The sequence below is a fragment of the Panthera pardus genome, unplaced genomic scaffold (assembly GCF_024362965.1).
Source record: "Panthera pardus isolate Hobbes unplaced genomic scaffold, ASM2436296v1 HiC_scaffold_5, whole genome shotgun sequence".
NCBI lineage: Eukaryota > Metazoa > Chordata > Mammalia > Carnivora > Felidae > Panthera > Panthera pardus.
This window is the reverse complement of record NW_026526980.1, coordinates 11,554,173-11,571,691: the sequence shown is the minus strand read 5'-3', so window position 1 is coordinate 11,571,691 and position 17,519 is coordinate 11,554,173. Positions and strand designations below refer to the sequence as shown.

The window sequence follows — 17,519 nt, the reverse complement described above, 5'->3', positions numbered from 1 at the left end:
GAGAGAGAGACACACAGAATCAGAAGCAGGCTCCAAGCTCCGAGCCATCAGCCCAGAGCCCGACGCAGGGCTCAAACTCACGGACTCACAGACTGTGAGATCGTGACCTGAGCTGAAGTCGGACGCTTAACCAACTGAGCCACCCAGGCGCCCCTGTTTTTATTTATTTTTGAGACAGAGAGAGGCAAAGCATGAGCAGGGGAGGGGCAGAGAGAGAGGGAGACACAGAATCTGAAGCAGTCTCCAGACATCAGGGCTGAAGCAGGACTCAAACTCACAGACTGTGAGATCATGACATGAGCTGAAGTCAGACGCTTAACTGACTGAGTCACCCAGGCACCCCTTGACTCCCTTATTAATGCCACAATACCATGCCACAAAAGCCGGGTCCAAGCCTAATGCTTCAAAGTCCAAGATCTATGGCTTCCTCTCCCTTCCATACCTTCCAATCTCTAGCGTAGCCCACATATCAGAAGGGATTGGAGAAGAGGTGATTCTGACACTCATTTTGCCTTGGGGCCTTATCTGTCCTTTGATATTCCGTAATTCACCATCCCCAAATTGGCCCTTCCCAGACTCTTCAACACTGAGTATCTAAAAGTGTATAAAGTCTATGGGCCAAAAATTGGAAACACCCATTCCCCACTTCCTTATTTATTCCCTTGCTCTAACTGGCCCTGAGTGGAATGGCATCCAGACAGAAGCAGAAGTGTTTTAAGGTGATTAGCTAAGAACACAAGGTACAATTGGAAATCCATTGTGCAAACAAGTGCTGTTTGGTTACTCTCACTTCCCTTTGGGTATTAAGCTCCCTTTTGATTAGTGTTTGGTTTCTGGTAATAAATATGGCACCAGCTTCATTGGTTTATTTGGGGGGTTGGGGAGCACATACGCTTCTTCCACTATTTTCTGTGGTAAATCACTTATCTTACCTACATACACCCAACAAGATCAATGTATACCTGGGAGATTAACTCCAGTCCTACCTCAGCACCAATCACAGATAGCCACGTGGGTGGGGAAATACAATAAAAGGATGGTCCACAGTAGGCTTTCCCAGAGCTGGACAGACGAGGGCCACCCTGTGTTCTTACCCCAAGGTAAGTCCTACTTCAAGACCCAGCAGGCTTTCTCCTGATTTGGTAGGCGCTCCCCTATCATCTCTGACCCACTGGATGTGCTAGGGTTGTTTATTTCTGGCAACTTTCAGAAACAGCAAGGACTTTGGATCCTGGCCCTATCAAGTATTCCAGATATCACTCTGTGTCCAACTCAACCACAATTCCAGCTACCTGCTGGCTACTCCAGGTCTACAGATGCCTCCTGCCTCCTCACCCTGCCCGTCCTCCAGGAACGTAGGCCCCTACTTGGGATCTCATCCCTAAGAACTGCCAGACCTGCGTGCTCTCTAACATATTCATGATATCCCTTCCAGAAACAGATCTCTAGCTTCAACCTGAGTCTTCCAGAGGCTTTAAGAAGTCATCAGAAATTTGTCCATCCGAGCAAAGTTTTCCAGAAAAGGGAATGTTGCTAATTTGAATGTTGGCAGGCTCTTCATAGCTCTTTGTTTCTGCCCTCCCTCCCCCCCATTTACTTTTTCATTTACTGCTCAGACCTTTAGTGAGCCCCCTTGTGTGTCAGACACTGTGCTAGGAGCAAGCTATGTGGGGCTCAGTCTGACATGGTCCCACACTCACAGAAACCTACACGTATATAGGGTGCTTCAGGAGTCCCTTAGCACAGCACCTGATACACAGAACTAAGAAAGCAGCTGCTACTTTTGTCTGTAGATACTCACAGCACTTTAACTTTCTCCTCCATCCAGTCTTCCAGAGTCTCTACCTGTACCTGAGCAAGAACCAACCTGGGGCATTCTAGGACGTCCTACAGCACCGGCCACCTCTAAGCTTGCCTTTGGTTCTCTTGATGCCAACCTCATCCCTTTGGCAAGCCACCTACTCTCATTACCCCCACCTCCTTTCTGCAAGTCACGCCTGCTTTAAAACAACACAGTCCTTCATGAAGGAAGTCATAGGTCCGTTTCTGAGAACGTGGGCCTGTGGTCTTAAACAAGCTATTTAATTTCCAGCACAGCGCCTGCATGCAGGAGGAGCTCAGTAAATATTTCTGTGATAAATATGTTCTGAGTCCCATCTCCCTCTTCATCCATAAAAGGGAACAATAATAGTACCTTCCCAGGATGGTGGTTCAGAGTCTTAAATGAGCTAAGGTATGCAAGGGGCTGAGTACAAGCCATGGTGCTGAACTGATGTGAATTTCTTTCTAACCCTTATACCCAGAGGAATGACTTCTGTCACCCTGATTGTATCTGGGTCTTTCCCTCCCCCTAGCTGCATGGAGAGTCTGCATGCTGCTGAGTAACCTACACATCTCAGCTTATGGAAATGATGGTGGGCTCTTATGTCTTGTGGCTGGCCTTGGCCTCCTGCATTCTGACTCTGGCATCTACAGAACAGCAAGGTATGTGCTCTGTTCATCTGGCATCTCAGATGGCCCACCAAACCTGGGGAGAGGGGGAGTGCAGAGAAAGCAGTTCAGGGTCAGTGAGGAGAACAGGGACATGTCTAAAGCAAAGACTCAGCAGCTGGAAGTCAAGGGGAACAAGATGAGAGAAACCAGAATGCAGCCATAATCTCTCAAAGACTCAAATCAGAAATCCCCACTGTGAGGACCATGGAGCCAGTTAATATAACTTCCTATGCCCAGATATGTGGAGCTCAGATAGCAGATTCATGGGGACATGAATTGCCCAGTCACTCTGTGCCCTTGCTTTGGCAAGTACCTTCTCCTTCCTCTGTATGTTTGCTCATCTGTAGAAAGAAAGGATTGCAGGTAGTGATTTCTGGGGGTCCATTGAAAGATCTGTGGATTGGGCACCTTAGATGGTTGTAGGAAATGTCCTCAGGCTCAACACCAGGGTGAAATCTCTGCCTGTATCAACTGTGGAGGGGGCTGTGGGGAGGGGAGAGGAGGGACTCAGCTCATGGTCTCCCTTGGGAAAACACAGCGTGTGGGAGGGAAATAATCCAAGAACAGCAAGTGCAGTGACTTATTTCCTTAAAACAAGCACATACATAAGCAAGGCTTGAAAATCTTTTTTTTCTAAAACCCCCCTCTACTGTGTATTACAAGAATGCAATCCTGTGTATGTTCTTAGTCCATAATTCAGGCTCTCACACCATTCAGTAAATCAGAACTGGAGGAGAGAACCAGCCTCAACTCCTCTTAGGACTCAGGTGCTGTGTTTGGCATTTTACACTTATTACCTCATTTAATCCTCTAGCAATGCTTTAGGGTTTTATTTCTTCAAAACAGGGGACATATTCCAGGAAGACTACAGCAGTGCATGGCAAACTCTTAAAAATTCTTTTGATGGCTATGTATATTTTTTCATGTGTATTAAAAATCTGTAACTAGTACAACATACCTATGGTATCACAGATATTATTCCTTAGGATGAAACAACTTTATAAAGAGAAGCATTAAAAGAAACATATTAAGTAGATAATTGGACAGGGGGACACAGATGTGGCAAACACCATGACTCAAGACATGAGAATGGAGGGAGTTTGGGAACCACTAGCTACAGGTGTTGTTTTGCAGATTCGTCTCAGGGGAGTTGAACCACCTGTCAAGGTCATCCAGCCAGCAGGTGTGGAGCTTATTTAAACTCAGAATGACCAGCCCACCCCTTCACTTCTCAGTCTCTTCACACATCATAGTTCCTGAATCTGCTAAAAACAGATCAGCAAAATCAGAAAGGGTCATGTTAGACCAATGGTTCTCCATTGGGGGTGATTTAAGCAATATCTAGAGACAACTTCCAGGAGGAAGGAGCTACTGAAAGCTAGTGAAAAGAGCCCAGGGAAGCTGCTGAACATCCTATAATGCACAGGATGCCCCCACACCTGCCTGCCCCAACACAGAACTAACCATCCTCAAATATCAGTAGTGCCAAGGTTGAAAAACCTTGTGTTAGATCTGTATCTACTGATAATGTCTATGATATATTAAATAATGTCTATGATACATTAAATAAAAAATGTAAGTGTAAAAAAAAGGGGGTGCCTGCGTGGCTCAGTCGGTTAGGTATCCAACTTCAGCTCAGGTCATGATCTCACAGTTTGTGGGTTCGAGCCTCGCATTGGGCTGGGTGCTGACGGCTCAGGGCCTGGAGCCTGCTTCAGATTCTGTGTCTCCCTCTCTCTGTGCCTCTCCCCTGCTCACACTCTGTCTCTCTCTCTCTCAAAAATAAATAAACATTAAAAAAATTTTTTTTAAAGCTGTACAGCATTAAACCCATTAAAAAAACCCTATAGTTTAAACATATGCATAGAAAGAGTCTGAAGACTATACAATAAATTTATGGATATTTCTGGGGATGGAATGGACTGGTGACAACTTTCATTACTACTTTATTCATTTTAATGACATTTGAAGTTTTTTCCAATCAGCCTGTATTGCATTTATAATACATAGTCAGACAGGACCATAGTATATGGTTGCACAGGGGAGCACTGCACAACTCTAGAGACTGGGGGAGGGCACCACGCTCAATGTGAAGGATGCCCCTTGGAACTGTGCAGGGTGGAGACCTTAGTGTTCTTAATGCCTATAAAATACCACACAAAGTCCTCATTATTATTCTGACTCCAAGGTGATGAAGGCTAATGTTTAATGAATGGGTTGTGTGCCTCATGTCCTCATTAGGGTCCTTAAGCATATTGAAAACAGAGTGTGTTGGGGGGAGGTGAGGGGGATAAAAATCCTGTGGGCTCTGAGGATGCTCAGTAAACCTAAGCACACTGTTGCTTTCCAGGTGACAGATACTTCACCAACAGTAGTTCCTATGACCCCTGCCAGAATTACACCCGCCTGGACGAACCCTCTCGAAGCACAGAGAACACGAGAGAAAGCCGGGTGTGTGACAGGGACAAGCATGGCTGGTACCGCTTTGTGGGAGATGGAGGAGTAAGGATGCCAGAGACCTGTGTCCCAATGCACCGCTGCCAGACAGATGCTCCTATGTGGCTGAATGGGACCCACCCCACGCTTGGGGAGGGCATTGTCACCCGCACCGCCTGTGCCCACTGGAGCGGCAACTGCTGTCTCTGGAAGACCCAGGTGCTGGTGAAGGCCTGCCCGGGCGAGTTCCACGTATACAAGCTGGAGGGCACCCCCAAGTGTAATCTGAGATACTGCACAGGTGAGCCGCAGAGAGATGGGGGCAGCTGTGGGGCGGAGCCACCAGCTACCGGGTGACTTGCCAGGCCTCAGCAGAGTGAGTGGAGCAGGCCAGGAGACTAAGCAGAGCGGCCTGGATTCAACTCCTGCCAGTTACCGCCCAGTGGGGATGTCACCCAAGGTTGCCAGCCTTCCAACATTTCAAGTACGGCCAGAAATTCAGATTGGAGGGTGAAATACCCCTGATATACCATATGTGTAGCATAATACGAAGAACTCAGGCTCACTCAGATTTAGATTCCATTTGGGCAGTTCAATTTATCTTTCTGAACTTGGGTTTTCTGATCTGAAAAAATGGATAATGGCAAAAGTAACAGCCAGTGCATAGTGTTTCTGCTCCTATCCAAAGCCCTTTAGACTACTAACTCATTTAATCCTCACACCAGTCTCATGAGATAGAGATACTGTATAACTATACCTGATGAGAGGTCTGGGGCGTTAAGCAGCTCTCCCAATGTCACAGAGCAGAAACATGACAGAGCTGAAATTTGAATCCAAACACTCTCGTTCTGTGATCTATATGCCTAACCACTATGCTACTTAGTCAAACAGTTACCATGAGAATTGAATGAGCTCATGTGTGGAAAATACTTGAACAGTGTCTGCCACGCAGTAAGCATTAGGATGGCAGCCTCTGGGTTCTCATTTCACTGGATTGGGGGTCAGAAAATCCAAGTTTGAGGCTTGACCCTTCCACTATATATTGCACATCCTTGGATGTGACTTCTGTGTCCTGGTAGAATGACAAAGTTGGCCCTGATAGCCTCAGATGGCCCTGCTCTGCATTCTGATCCTCTTCCTCTGTGCCTCACTCCCTAGACCCCTCCACTGCAAAGGCCAAGTGTGAGAAGGCCTGCCGCCCGGAGGAGGAGTGCCGCTTTCTCAACGGCACATGGGACTGTTTGTGCAGACAGGACCTCAACAGCTCTGGTAAGTGGCTTGGTGGGGCTGGGATGTGGGAACAGTGCCACCGGTGGAGGCTGAGTGAGGCAGCAGGGAGGGAGCCTCAGAGGGTCAGGACAAGGTATAGACCAGAGTCAGTGGGGTGGAACTGAGGTCAGGGAATGAAAGTTCTCAAAGCCATTTGCAAGGATGGGAGAGCAGGGACACAACAAATTGCCAGGTCAGTCTTCGGACCATGGTCTCAGAAAGCAGCTCTGGCATGAGCCAGCTTGACCCACAAGGGTGAAAGGTACTACGGACAAGCACCCTGCTAGTGTGGAACCTGTATTCAAATATCTGCATGTGAGAAACAAGGGCAGACTCTTTTGCTAGTCCTGGATTTGTGACTTAGTAGCTCTCTGGGGCCTGAGACAAGGCATCTATACTTTCTGAGCCTTAATGTCATCATCTGTAAAAAAGGAATAAGAGAATAGTAAAAATAGCCACCATACAGGGTAATTGTGAACATTAAATCAGAGCAGTCCAAATGGGCAGGATTGTCAGGCGATGAGGTTCTTGTCCCAGGAGGTAAGCAAGCAGAGGCAGATGACCCATGAGAAAAAATGCCATAAACAAGCCCTAAACCCTGGATGGGGGATGGATGAGCTTCCCATTATTTCCTTCCTTCCTAGGATTCTAATGAGGGCCTTAGACTCTTGCCCTTGCCACAAGCATGCCTTCCTTTGAGCACACTCCCAGCACACTTCCAATTTCTCTGTGGAAGAGAAAGTGTTCTAGACAGAGGGGAAAGCACAAGCATATGTTTGGAAAACTGGGCTGGAGTGTGGATCAGGTGGTGCGTGAGTGTGCCTAGCAGGAGTGGGGTAGGGATGAGGGGCAGGAAACTGGAAGGAAACAACCCTGCTCTCCATGAAGTCTCTCTCTGCTCATTGGGTAGACGAGCCCCCAGAGGGTCAGAGCTGTTTCCTGGGATGTGGGCCATCACAGAATCAGAATCAGATGTTGGGCTTCAAGGAAGCCCTCCCTGTACCTGGAGACTCCTGGCGCATCCTTGGCAGGTCCTGTCAGGTGACTGGGTGAGCAGGTGGCCTGCCCTCGAGTCTTCAATGGTGGCTACTTAGCAAGTCCCTTTGCTTCCAGGAATAACCCCTTTGTGATCTGGCGTTTTTGCTTACTTCTCCATCTCTTGCACTCCACCCCCAACCATTCTAAGTTCCTGTACCTCTGAGCTCCGCATGTCTGTAAACACACCATCCTCTCCCATCACCTCTGCTGTGGTGCCCTCACTTGCCTTATACACCTGCAAAGCTCCTACTCTCTACTAAGTTTCAGCCCTCTGTGAATCTTTCCTGACTTAACAGAAAGACTCAGATATACCTTCTTGTGTGCTCCCTCTGCACCTAGCACACACTTCAGTTAGTACTTTCCCCATATTGCATTATAATAAGCTATTGACATGTTGGTTCTTCGGTAAGACCAAGGAATCCTCTCGGGCTGTGTCCATGTTTTTGTGTTGAATGTGCCACCCACATGGAGAAAGTGGTTAGTAAATGTATTTGAATCAATGCATTCATAAATATAATAGAAATGGTATTTCTCTTAATTTACTATCCATCTCCCCTTATGAGAATGTTAGCTCTCTATATAAGCGTGGGGATTTTGTCAGTTTTGACAAACACTGTGTCCCCAGTACCTATAACGGTGCAAAAGGTAATTGCTCAAGCAGTATTTGTTGAATAAATGTTGAATGAATGAATGAATGAATGAATGAAATGAAATGAATGAGTGAATGAACAAATGAACGAAATACAGTGGTTGTGAACCTGTCAGATGTACTGGCTTCACAAAGCCAGGCAATCAGAGTAGTGTGTGTCTAGTTTTGATTCTAGTCTGAAAGACAGGATAGTCCTGCTTCCCCAAAGACCCCAATCCCCAGAAACCCCGATTCCTGATCCCTGAGATATGAAAGCTCTCCCCACACCTGCACATAGGATGCTTAGAAATCTTGGGCCAGGGGCCTTGCCAACCTCATCTGCCACAAGCCTGGGTGTGAATCCCACCTTGGTCCCAAGTACCTACTAGTCTACCCTCTACTCCCTGGTGGATATGGGGGCTTTTCCAAAGGGCAGAGAATGTGGGCTCTGCCCATTGCTTCCAGAGCCCTGTCCACTCCACCAATCCTCTTCTCAACTTTCCAGATGTTCACGGTTTGCAGCCTCAGCTGGACTGTGGGGCCAAGGAGATCAAGGTGTCACTGGACAAGTGTCTGCTGGGAGGCCTAGGTTTTGGGGATAAGGTCATTACCTACCTGCGTGATGGGAACTGCAGCAGTACCATGCAAAGACAGGACAGAAACTGGATGTCTGTGACCAGCCCTACCCAGGCTAGGGCCTGTGGAAACATCCTGGAGGTGAGTGGTGTTTATACCACAGCTACCAGAGGATGGGAGCTGGGCTGTGAAGCCCAGCTCAGTAGTTGTAAGACCTTGGACAAGTCACTTAGCCTCTCTGGGCCTCTGGTCGAAGGCGAGATTACACATTCGTGAACGTGTTCATTCACATGAAGAGTTTAGAACATGTTTGCTGATTGAGCTCAATAAATGTAAGCTACAATTATGATTACTCTAATCAGGGGTGATGTGGGAGGGGTCAACATGGGAGCAAGCATGGTGGTTGCTGGTTCTCCCCATGGGCCAAAAACTACTATTCCAGTTCTTGATCTGGGATCCTCACACCCTTTCCCATAAAGTGTCATAGCCACTGGGGCAAGAGGCCCCTGTGCTTCCTTGCAATCAGAAGGCAGGGTGGCAGTGTGATTGAGAGCATCAACCTTGCAGTCAGGCAGGCATGAGTTCCAGATACATCTATATACACATAAGCATATAAGTGGTCTTGTTTTTATGTCAAAGAGAAATGGAACCCATGCCATCTACAAAAACACCCTCTCCTTGGTCAATGCTTTCATCATCAGAGACACCATCCTCAACATCAATTTCCAGTGTGCCTACCCACTGGACATGAAAGTCAGCCTCCAAACTGCCCTGAATCCCATTGTAAGGTAAGGCACTGACCCTCACTCTTTGACCCATAACCCTGACATTGATCATATTCACTTCAAGCACAGTTTATGATGTCCTTAGGATGCTGCCTACCTCCTTCAGGAGCTCTCACTCTTACCATCATTCATTCTGCAGATATTTACTGATCATAGATTAATGTTCAGCACGCACAAGGCAGAAGTAGAATATTTTGTGGCTGTTAAAGATTATTATCATTAAATAATGTAGCAACATGAAATAATGTTAATTAAATATGCTAAGGAACAAAAAGAACACCATGGTTTCATTAATCTTGGGGAAGAAAGGAATTAAGCAACTAATTATATCAATCATTACTCACAAGTGACATGAATGCAATGTGGGAGAAGCACAGGGCACTGTGGGCTCAGGGAGCAAGGGCCCCTGACCTAGCTTTGGTGGGCTGGGGATGGTGGGAGCAGGAAGGCTTCCCTGTAGATGTGGGATCTAAGCCAGGATCAGCTTTGATTGGATAAGCATATCAAATTCACTAGAAAGAGAACCAAATAGCAATTTGGGTGGGGGTCCATTTGGGAAGAGGCTTTCATCTGTTGTGTCACTGCTGTCTCACTATGCCTGGAATGGTGCCCTGCAGAATGGATTCCTCAGCATTTCTAGACTCGCTGGGGGACTTTCTGAGGGTGTCGGAACCCCAGGGTGCCCTTTCTATCCCCTCATTGCCTCCTGGGCTCACAGAGGAGCAGGATTAGGACTAGAGATTTTTTAGTTCAATGGTTTTCAGACTGTATTGTGTTGGGGCCCCAAGTTTCATAAGAAATTAAAATTAAAGTCGTTTCTATTTTAAAATGGATGTTTCACTGGTGACTGTGGGGTGGAGACAGGAAATCTGCTGTTAAAAATGGTGAATCCACATTTTTGTCCCATTGTACAGGGGGGAAGACAGAGGTGTAAACTTGCAGTTACTCTCTGAGTGAAGGAGATATGAGTGATCTGTGAGGTGGGGAGAAATGGTGGAGATCCTGGAGACACACTCATGTACTTGCCAAGTTTAGTGCCTAGGGGATACTCAATGCTCAACTTAAATGGGTGATTGAATAGTTCCTTTAGGGATCAGAGATGTGCCTTTGCCTTCATAGCCTCAAGCAAGTGCAGGGCTAGATTTATCTTGTTCTCACTGACGGAAACTCTCATGGCTTTCCTTTTCTCAGTTCTCTGAACGTCAGTGTGGACGGGGCAGGAGAGTTCACTGTCAGGATGGCCCTGTTCCAAGACCCGAACTACACATCTCCTTACGAAGGGGCTGCAGTTGTGCTGGCTGTTGAATCTATGCTCTATGTGGGTGCCATCTTGGAGAGAGGGGACACCTCCCGGTTTAACCTGTTGTTGAGGAACTGCTATGCCACACCCACCGAAGACAAGAATGACCCTGTAAAATATTTCATTATCAGAAACAGGTGATGAGCAACTCTGAGTTATCTTTTGGCCTGAATAAGATTTGGGGGGAAAGTGATCACTTTGACCCTACCTGACAGTTAATTGGCTTACGTCTTTTGGAAGACAATTTGGTGTTACAGATCATGACCATCCCCTTTGACCCAGGAATATCAGTATCACTCCTGAAATTTTAGCCTAAAGCATTAATACAAAATAGGACAAGGTTAAGAAATGCCAATTATTTTTCAGTTCAGTATCCTTTATAACTTTGGATATAGGTTCATAATTCAAAAATAGGGACTTATTAAGTAATGATGGACTATTATATAGGTATTAACACTGACTAATCAACATGAAAACACCAATGACAAGTGTTATGGGACAAAGTATCATAGAAATTGTTACCTGGAAAAAGCAAAGGGAAAATGCATACCCTATATCATGATTCAAACCATACTAGCTAATACTTATTGAGTTTAGCTATGTGCTAAGCAGTGTACATGGACAGTGTCACTAAATGCTCACATCAACCCCAGGGGGTATGGATTATTGTCTCTGCTCTACAGATAGGAAAAGTGAGGCCCAGACAGGTTAAGTCATTTGCTCATGATCACTTAGTTAGAAAGTGGGTCTAGCTGGAATTGAAAGCAGTCTATCTCACTTCAGAGACTGTACCCTGCAGAACTGAAACCACATGCACTGATGGATAAACATCTTGGAGGAAACCCAGAGGAATAAAAGTCTATGTCAGGATTGACGGGGGGAAACAGGGAACTCTTTAATTCTTTGATGATGTTTTTATACTGGATACAGATTACAGATACAGCCAAGGGCCTCAGGTCCCCTGAATTGCTCTAGAATGTAGACCCTCACCCTGTCACCCTCGCAGCTGTCCAAATCAACGTGATTCCACCATCCATGTGGAGGAGAATGGGGTGTCCTCAGAAAGTCGGTTCTCAGTTCAGATGTTCATGTTTGCTGGAAATTATGACCTAGTTTTTCTGCATTGTGAGATACATCTCTGCGATTCCCTTAATGAACAGTGCCAGCCGGTGAGTATCACTTTAGAGTGAACTATTCAGAGCTTGACAGGGGGCCTAATACCTAGTAGGCTCTCCATATGGATTTATTGGATGTATGAATGGATGGAAAGAAGGAAGGGAGGGAGGGGAAGAGAGAAGGAAGAGAAGAAAGAAAGAAGGATGAATGGATGGACATTCAGCCTCCAAAAAGCCCATGTGTAGGCAATTATTGTGTCCCTGGAAAGCAGAACAGATGAAGGAGCCTGTTGATGAGGTTTCCTTGGCACAAGACATATTTTGAATGATTTCATAATTGACTTTTTTAGTGCTTACTCCTTGTCAGGAATTACACTAAAACTTTCATATGCCTTGTCTAATTTAATTCTCATAACAGCCCTTCACATAGATTCTTTATTGACCTCATTGTACAGTGAGGAACCTGAGCTTCAGGTCTTGTGCCCAAGGGCAACACAGCTAGAAAGCATCAGAGCTGGGACGTACCCCCATTGTCCATGCTTTTAACCCCGATTTGGCAGTGCCTGCTAGTAGTTGGCATTTGGTGAGTGCTTTCTATGTGCCTCTGTGTTGTAGACACACTCATCTTAATCTTCACAACCAGGAAGGTATATTTCATAGTAGTAGGGAGGTGAAGTCATTAGTCCCAAATCAGAAAACTAAAGGGAGTGGAGATGAGATTCAAACTTGGGTTTGTGTGACATCACAGTGAGGATTCTCTAGACTAAGAAAACCACAGCCTCAGAGTTAGGGCCATAGGGTGGGTGGGGTCCCATTCTTGGGCCAGATATGCCCATTGCAGGGGCAGCCTGGATAGCAACTGTGCCTTTAAATGTTGGTATAATGAGATTTCTCCATCCCACAGTCTTGCTCAAGAAGTCACCTCCGTAGCAAAGTAGTGGCTATTAACCCAGCCCAGGTTCTAGATTTGGGACCCATCACTCGGAAAGGTAAGTGGCCAACTTCTGGCGGGAAGGCCAGATGGTCAAGTGCTGACAGTTAACCACAGATAACTGGCGTCACCATCATAACAACCTAGAGCCTTTTTAGCCTCTTCACTGCAGCCCGCCCCCCCCCTCCCCGGCCCCACCAGTGAATCTATCTTTACATAAGGTCATTGGTAATAATAATAGCACTTGCCACTTGTACTGGGCCTCCTGTGTGCTAGAGACCAGGCTAAGCTCTCAGTATCCATATTCTAACTTCATCCTCCTGACTGCGTCCATTTTATAGGCGAGAAATCAGAGCTCAGAGAGATTAAGTGGCTCACCCCAAATCATTCAGCTCATGAGCAGCGGGAGTTAGAACTGTACCCAGCTCAGACTGATTCCAAGGCTGTGTCCTTTCCCTTTTTCCTCCTGCCAGGTCCTCTTACCTCAGCCCCTTTTGGGTGAAGTCTAAGTCCTAACCCAACTTTGTTTTCTGGTGAATGACTATGTTTTTAAAATTCCAGTTATAATATTCTGGGGCATGATGTAGGGGAAGCTTTTCAAATGCTCCACAAATTTTCACCCATCCTACCCATGGGTTAGCAGTACTGTTATAGTTTTTATTACCCCTGGAAAGGAGGAGTCAAAAAACCTAGAAGAGTGAAAGCAATTTTTTTTTGTCCTAAAAAAATTAGGACACAGTAATGTTAATAACAACAACAACAGTAATAATAATAACACACGTGGCAGGCACCATGCAAAACATTTACATGCATTGTCACATGGAATGCTCACAGCAACTTAAGGAGGTAACCACTATTACCACTTCCTTTCTCCAGGTGAATAAACTGAGGCTATCTTGTAAAGAAGGCTCTGCCTTGAACTGTCCTGCCTCTTTACTGAGCCCTCAACTTGAAAAGCTTCATGTGGTACCACAGCGTAGTTGGAAGATTAGGAGCTTTCATTTTGGAATCAGATAGACTAGATTCAAATCCCAGCTTTGCTACCTACAACAAGGTCAACTTGGCCTTGGGCAACTAAGCCTCAGTCTTCTCATCTGTTGAATGGGGATACAATCCCTCTGCTGGAAGAATTAAGTTTCAAATGCATGAAATGTGCTTAGAAAGGGAAATGCTAAACAACAGATGTCTCAACAATGTGGGCTGTCGATGGCTGTGGTGACCAGGTCCAGAAGAACTTGGAGCAGCTACGGCCACAGTGCCACAGTCCCTGGCACATGACTGAGGAAACCTTCACCTCTGCTCTTGTCCCCAGGTGCTCCATCTCTTGGTGTCACGAATGGAACCCCCAGCACTGCAGGTACATCGTTTTCTCCTATGTCCCTGCCCTCCCTCCCAACCCTCTCTCCCCCCTCTTCAATTCAGTGCACATTGAGTTAGCCTGTGCTGACAACTGTGGACATGGAAATGAATCAGTCCCACATCTGGCTCGCAGTGCAGCACAGGGGCCAGTAGTTTAACAGCAAGTATGTATCACAATACCTGGTACCTGTCTACCATGTACCAGGTGTTGTTTTACATGCTGAAGATATAATAATGAACAGGACAGGTCAGGTGCCTGCCCTCATGGAGCTTATATTACAGTGTGGGAAAAGGCAATAAAAAGTTAGCAAGATAATTAAGAAAAGAGGGTGATGTGATAGAAAGTTACCAGCATGGGTAACAGCATCTTAAATAAGATAGTTGTTTATTTTACTCACATGTAAATGAAGTCTAGATGCAAGAAATCCAGGACTAGCAGAGTGGCACCACAAGGTCATGAAGAATCCAAGTTCTTTTCAGCTCACCCCTCCACATTCTTCATCCTCATGGTCCAAGATGGCAACCGGAGCTCCAATCATCATCTAGTCAGCAGGATGGAGGGAATATAGAAGAAATCACTGAGTGTTAAGGAACATTCCTGGAAGCTGGCACCTTATACTTCCACTTATATTTCATTGGCCACTGCTTAGTCACACCTGGTTGCAAAGGAAGCTGGGAAATGTAATCTTCATGCTGGGTAGCCGTGTCCCTAACCAATGTTTAATGGTTCTATTAATAAGGCAGGAAGGAAAAATAAATACCAGAATAGGTAAATGGATAAAAAAATGCCCACAGAAGGTGATATTTGAACCAAATAAAAAAAGAAGCCAGGTTTATAAATAATAAAGGAACAGCCCTATAGGCAGAATGAACAACTGCAAAAATGAGACAGTCAATAAGCAAATAAATCGCAAACAAGTAGTGCAGAAGGAGAACAAAGAAGAGTAAATTAACTGCATTAGATAAGGTCAGGCAAGAATTTCAGCAGGTGGCAATATATGAATGGGGTTTTTGTGGATGAACTGCAGTTCAACAGGAAGACCAATCCAAGAAATGTATTTTGGGCCAAAGGGAAAGCAATGCTATTAAGATTTTACTGCCTTGCCCTTCCCCAACACACAAATGACCTATATTGGTGAACCCAGACATGAAAAAGTTCTTTCTACCCTTAATTACCCAGCTAGGTAACAGTCTAAAAGTTTCCAGATAAGCTCAAGACGGCTTGCTTAATGCTAATATTCAGACAACATTCAGAAAAGTAGTGCTCATCAGAGAGAGGGGTTGGAGCTCAGGCTAAAGGCAGCTTGAGAGCAGACCTCAAGTCTCATTCATTTCTTCCAGTACTTCAGGTAAGCACAGTGCCTGGAGCAACCTGGCTTCCCAGTAGAGTCTGCCAGACTGACTAATTTCTAGGGTGGGCAATGGGTTCTGGAGCCTTCTGGAAGAGGAAGGGATCAATCTTATGCGGTATGAGACTGCCACAAGAGGGCACTTATGGCATTCATTGTTTGCTATCTCTCACAAACATTTCTGATGTTTTAGAATTAATTGAACTTCAGCCTGTTTCATAATTGCAAACTGGTTGTCATACACTAATATTTCTGAAAATTGTGATATTCTTCACCACCCTCCCTTCTAGGACATTAGCATGTTACTTTGAAATTTGTGGGATGGGGAGAGGTTATAATCTTGTGGTGGGAAGGGGTACACATGCCTCTCCCAGGCCCCCCAGTATAAGGCAACTATCATCTAGGATCCATGCCTTTCATTAACACTGAGTGTATGGTAACTTTCAGAGGAGATATGACCCCAACCTTCCCACATCTTAGGGTCTAATTTTCAAAACCAGTACTTATACGGTGTTTACCATGTATCAGGCACTGTTCTAAATGCTTGATATGAATTTACTCACTTTAACCTTAAAAAATCCCATGAGGTAATAGCTGCTAGTGATATTTCTGTTGTGCATACAGATGAACTCAGGCATGGAGAAACTCAGGAACTGGGCCTGTACAATTAGTTGTAGAGCTAGGATTCTAAGCTAAATAGTCAGGCCTCAGAGGCTTTGTAACCTCTGTTGTCTTTCTACTTCTTTAGTATTAGAGTAAGTAATGTTAGCTGCTGTGACAATCCTCAACTTACTGTGCCTTTACACAATAGTTTATTTCCCACTAGATCACTGGGGGGATACAGTTCTGTGCTTTGCAATCATTAGGAACTCAGGCTCTTACCTTCTGGTAACTTCTGACAACTCCACTATCCCCAGCAAGTCCTCTGCTGGAGTCTTGGCTTCTGGTGCCTGGATGTGGATGAGAGAACATATAAAATCATGTAGGAGGTTTTAAGGACCACGCCTAGAAACAGCATATATGATTTTTACCCATATTCCACTGGCCAGATTCAATCACATGGTCCCACCTTCCTGAAAAGGAGGATGGAAGTAAAATGCCTTCCAATGTGCCCAAAGGAATATGAAAAAGTGATGATTTGATAGCTTTGCCTCTACCATATGACCCCTTTGCCATTTTCCAGGGGCTATAACCTAGAACAGATATTAATATACTTTGTCTTGTCCTTGTAAGGCAGAGGATAGAGAGGAAAGCTTGCTTTGGCTGTTGAGCTCCAAAGCCAACACTTGACAGGCATCTCTCTTCCATTTCAGGGTTCCTGGTGGCCTGGCCCATGCTTCTCCTGCCTGTCCTTCTGGCTGGGCTGTTCTGAGACCTCAGCTGGGCATGTGGCCTTAAAGCTCGTGTTCTTCCCTCTGGCGATGGCTTCCGGTTACCTTTTGGCTACGCTGGTTCTCTCTCTGAATCACATAAACAGTCTTGGTGTTCACACACTCCAGGACAGGCTAGGTTTTGGGTGACAGAAGAGTTTTTCCTTGTTCAACACTCTCTGTGCCTTTATATTCCTCTTTTTCTCACAGTGGGGGCTCTGTTGGCCTGGCCTGACTTCCTCATTTATTAGCAGGATCTCAAGGCCAGACTTGCTACATGCCTCTGTGGCTCCAGCCTTTACTAGAAATGTAGCATGTCTATAACTCCAGGGAAGATGGGCTGTGTCACTGGGGGGAAGAGGAGGGGGATGGGTTTGTAAAGAAGGCACTTCCCCACAGTTCCTTCCCAAGTACCCCTTGTTCTTACTGCTGATGAATTGAACAGACTGATCCTTGCTTTCACCCGTGTCCTCTGATATATTTCCATCATGATCTCAACAGTCGCCATGGGAATAATTGTAAAGGGTCCACTTTTGGAGACTCTACTCCAGAGAAGACTGGGTCCCATTGCTCCTCTGTCCCCCACCATACCGTAGACATGCTTTGACGTGCCTAGGGCTAAGCAAAAACCTACCCTGGGACCCAAATGCTGGAGGGATTTCTTGGTTTGGATGCAGAGATGCTGTCACTCCAGAGTACAACTCTAGCTGTGAATAGTGGTGTGCTTATGAAGTCCCAGCAGTCCCCACGGTGTCGACCCTGCCATGGGGATATAGCAGCAGTACCTGGGGGATGAGTGAAGTCCCTTTCTTGAGACCTCTAATGGGCTCTCACAAAACACTCCACAAAGATACCACAAATGGAGAAGGC

At 45.8% G+C, this 17,519-nt stretch overlaps 2 protein-coding genes across 4 annotated transcripts in view; one reads left to right on the top strand and one right to left on the bottom strand.

Moving 5' to 3' along the window:
* Positions 1-16,232, bottom strand: part of ACSM5 (acyl-CoA synthetase medium chain family member 5) — a 110,705-nt gene extending 94,473 nt beyond the window's left edge. For 2 of the 3 annotated variants that reach the window (XM_053894300.1, XM_053894301.1), the window contains exons 1-2: positions 16,162-16,232; positions 14,329-14,472 (exon numbers count right to left, since the gene is read on the bottom strand). In XM_053894300.1, coding sequence (XP_053750275.1) covers positions 14,329-14,388 — 60 coding nt within the window. In that variant the 5' untranslated portion in view covers positions 14,389-14,472; positions 16,162-16,232. The remainder of the gene's footprint in view (positions 1-14,328; positions 14,473-16,161) is intronic. The other variant, XM_019468757.2, reaches the window with a different exon arrangement.
* Positions 1,052-17,111, top strand: GP2 (glycoprotein 2). Its single transcript, XM_019468769.2, has 11 exons — positions 1,052-1,100; positions 2,355-2,484; positions 4,844-5,230; positions 6,088-6,198; positions 8,370-8,581; positions 9,080-9,228; positions 10,417-10,662; positions 11,532-11,694; positions 12,545-12,629; positions 13,884-13,928; positions 16,593-17,111. The coding sequence occupies exons 2-11, from the start codon at positions 2,403-2,405 to the stop codon at positions 16,649-16,651; spliced, it is 1,539 nt and encodes a 512-aa protein (XP_019324314.1). The 5' UTR covers positions 1,052-1,100; positions 2,355-2,402; the 3' UTR covers positions 16,652-17,111.
* Positions 17,112-17,519: the final 408 nt, after the last annotated feature.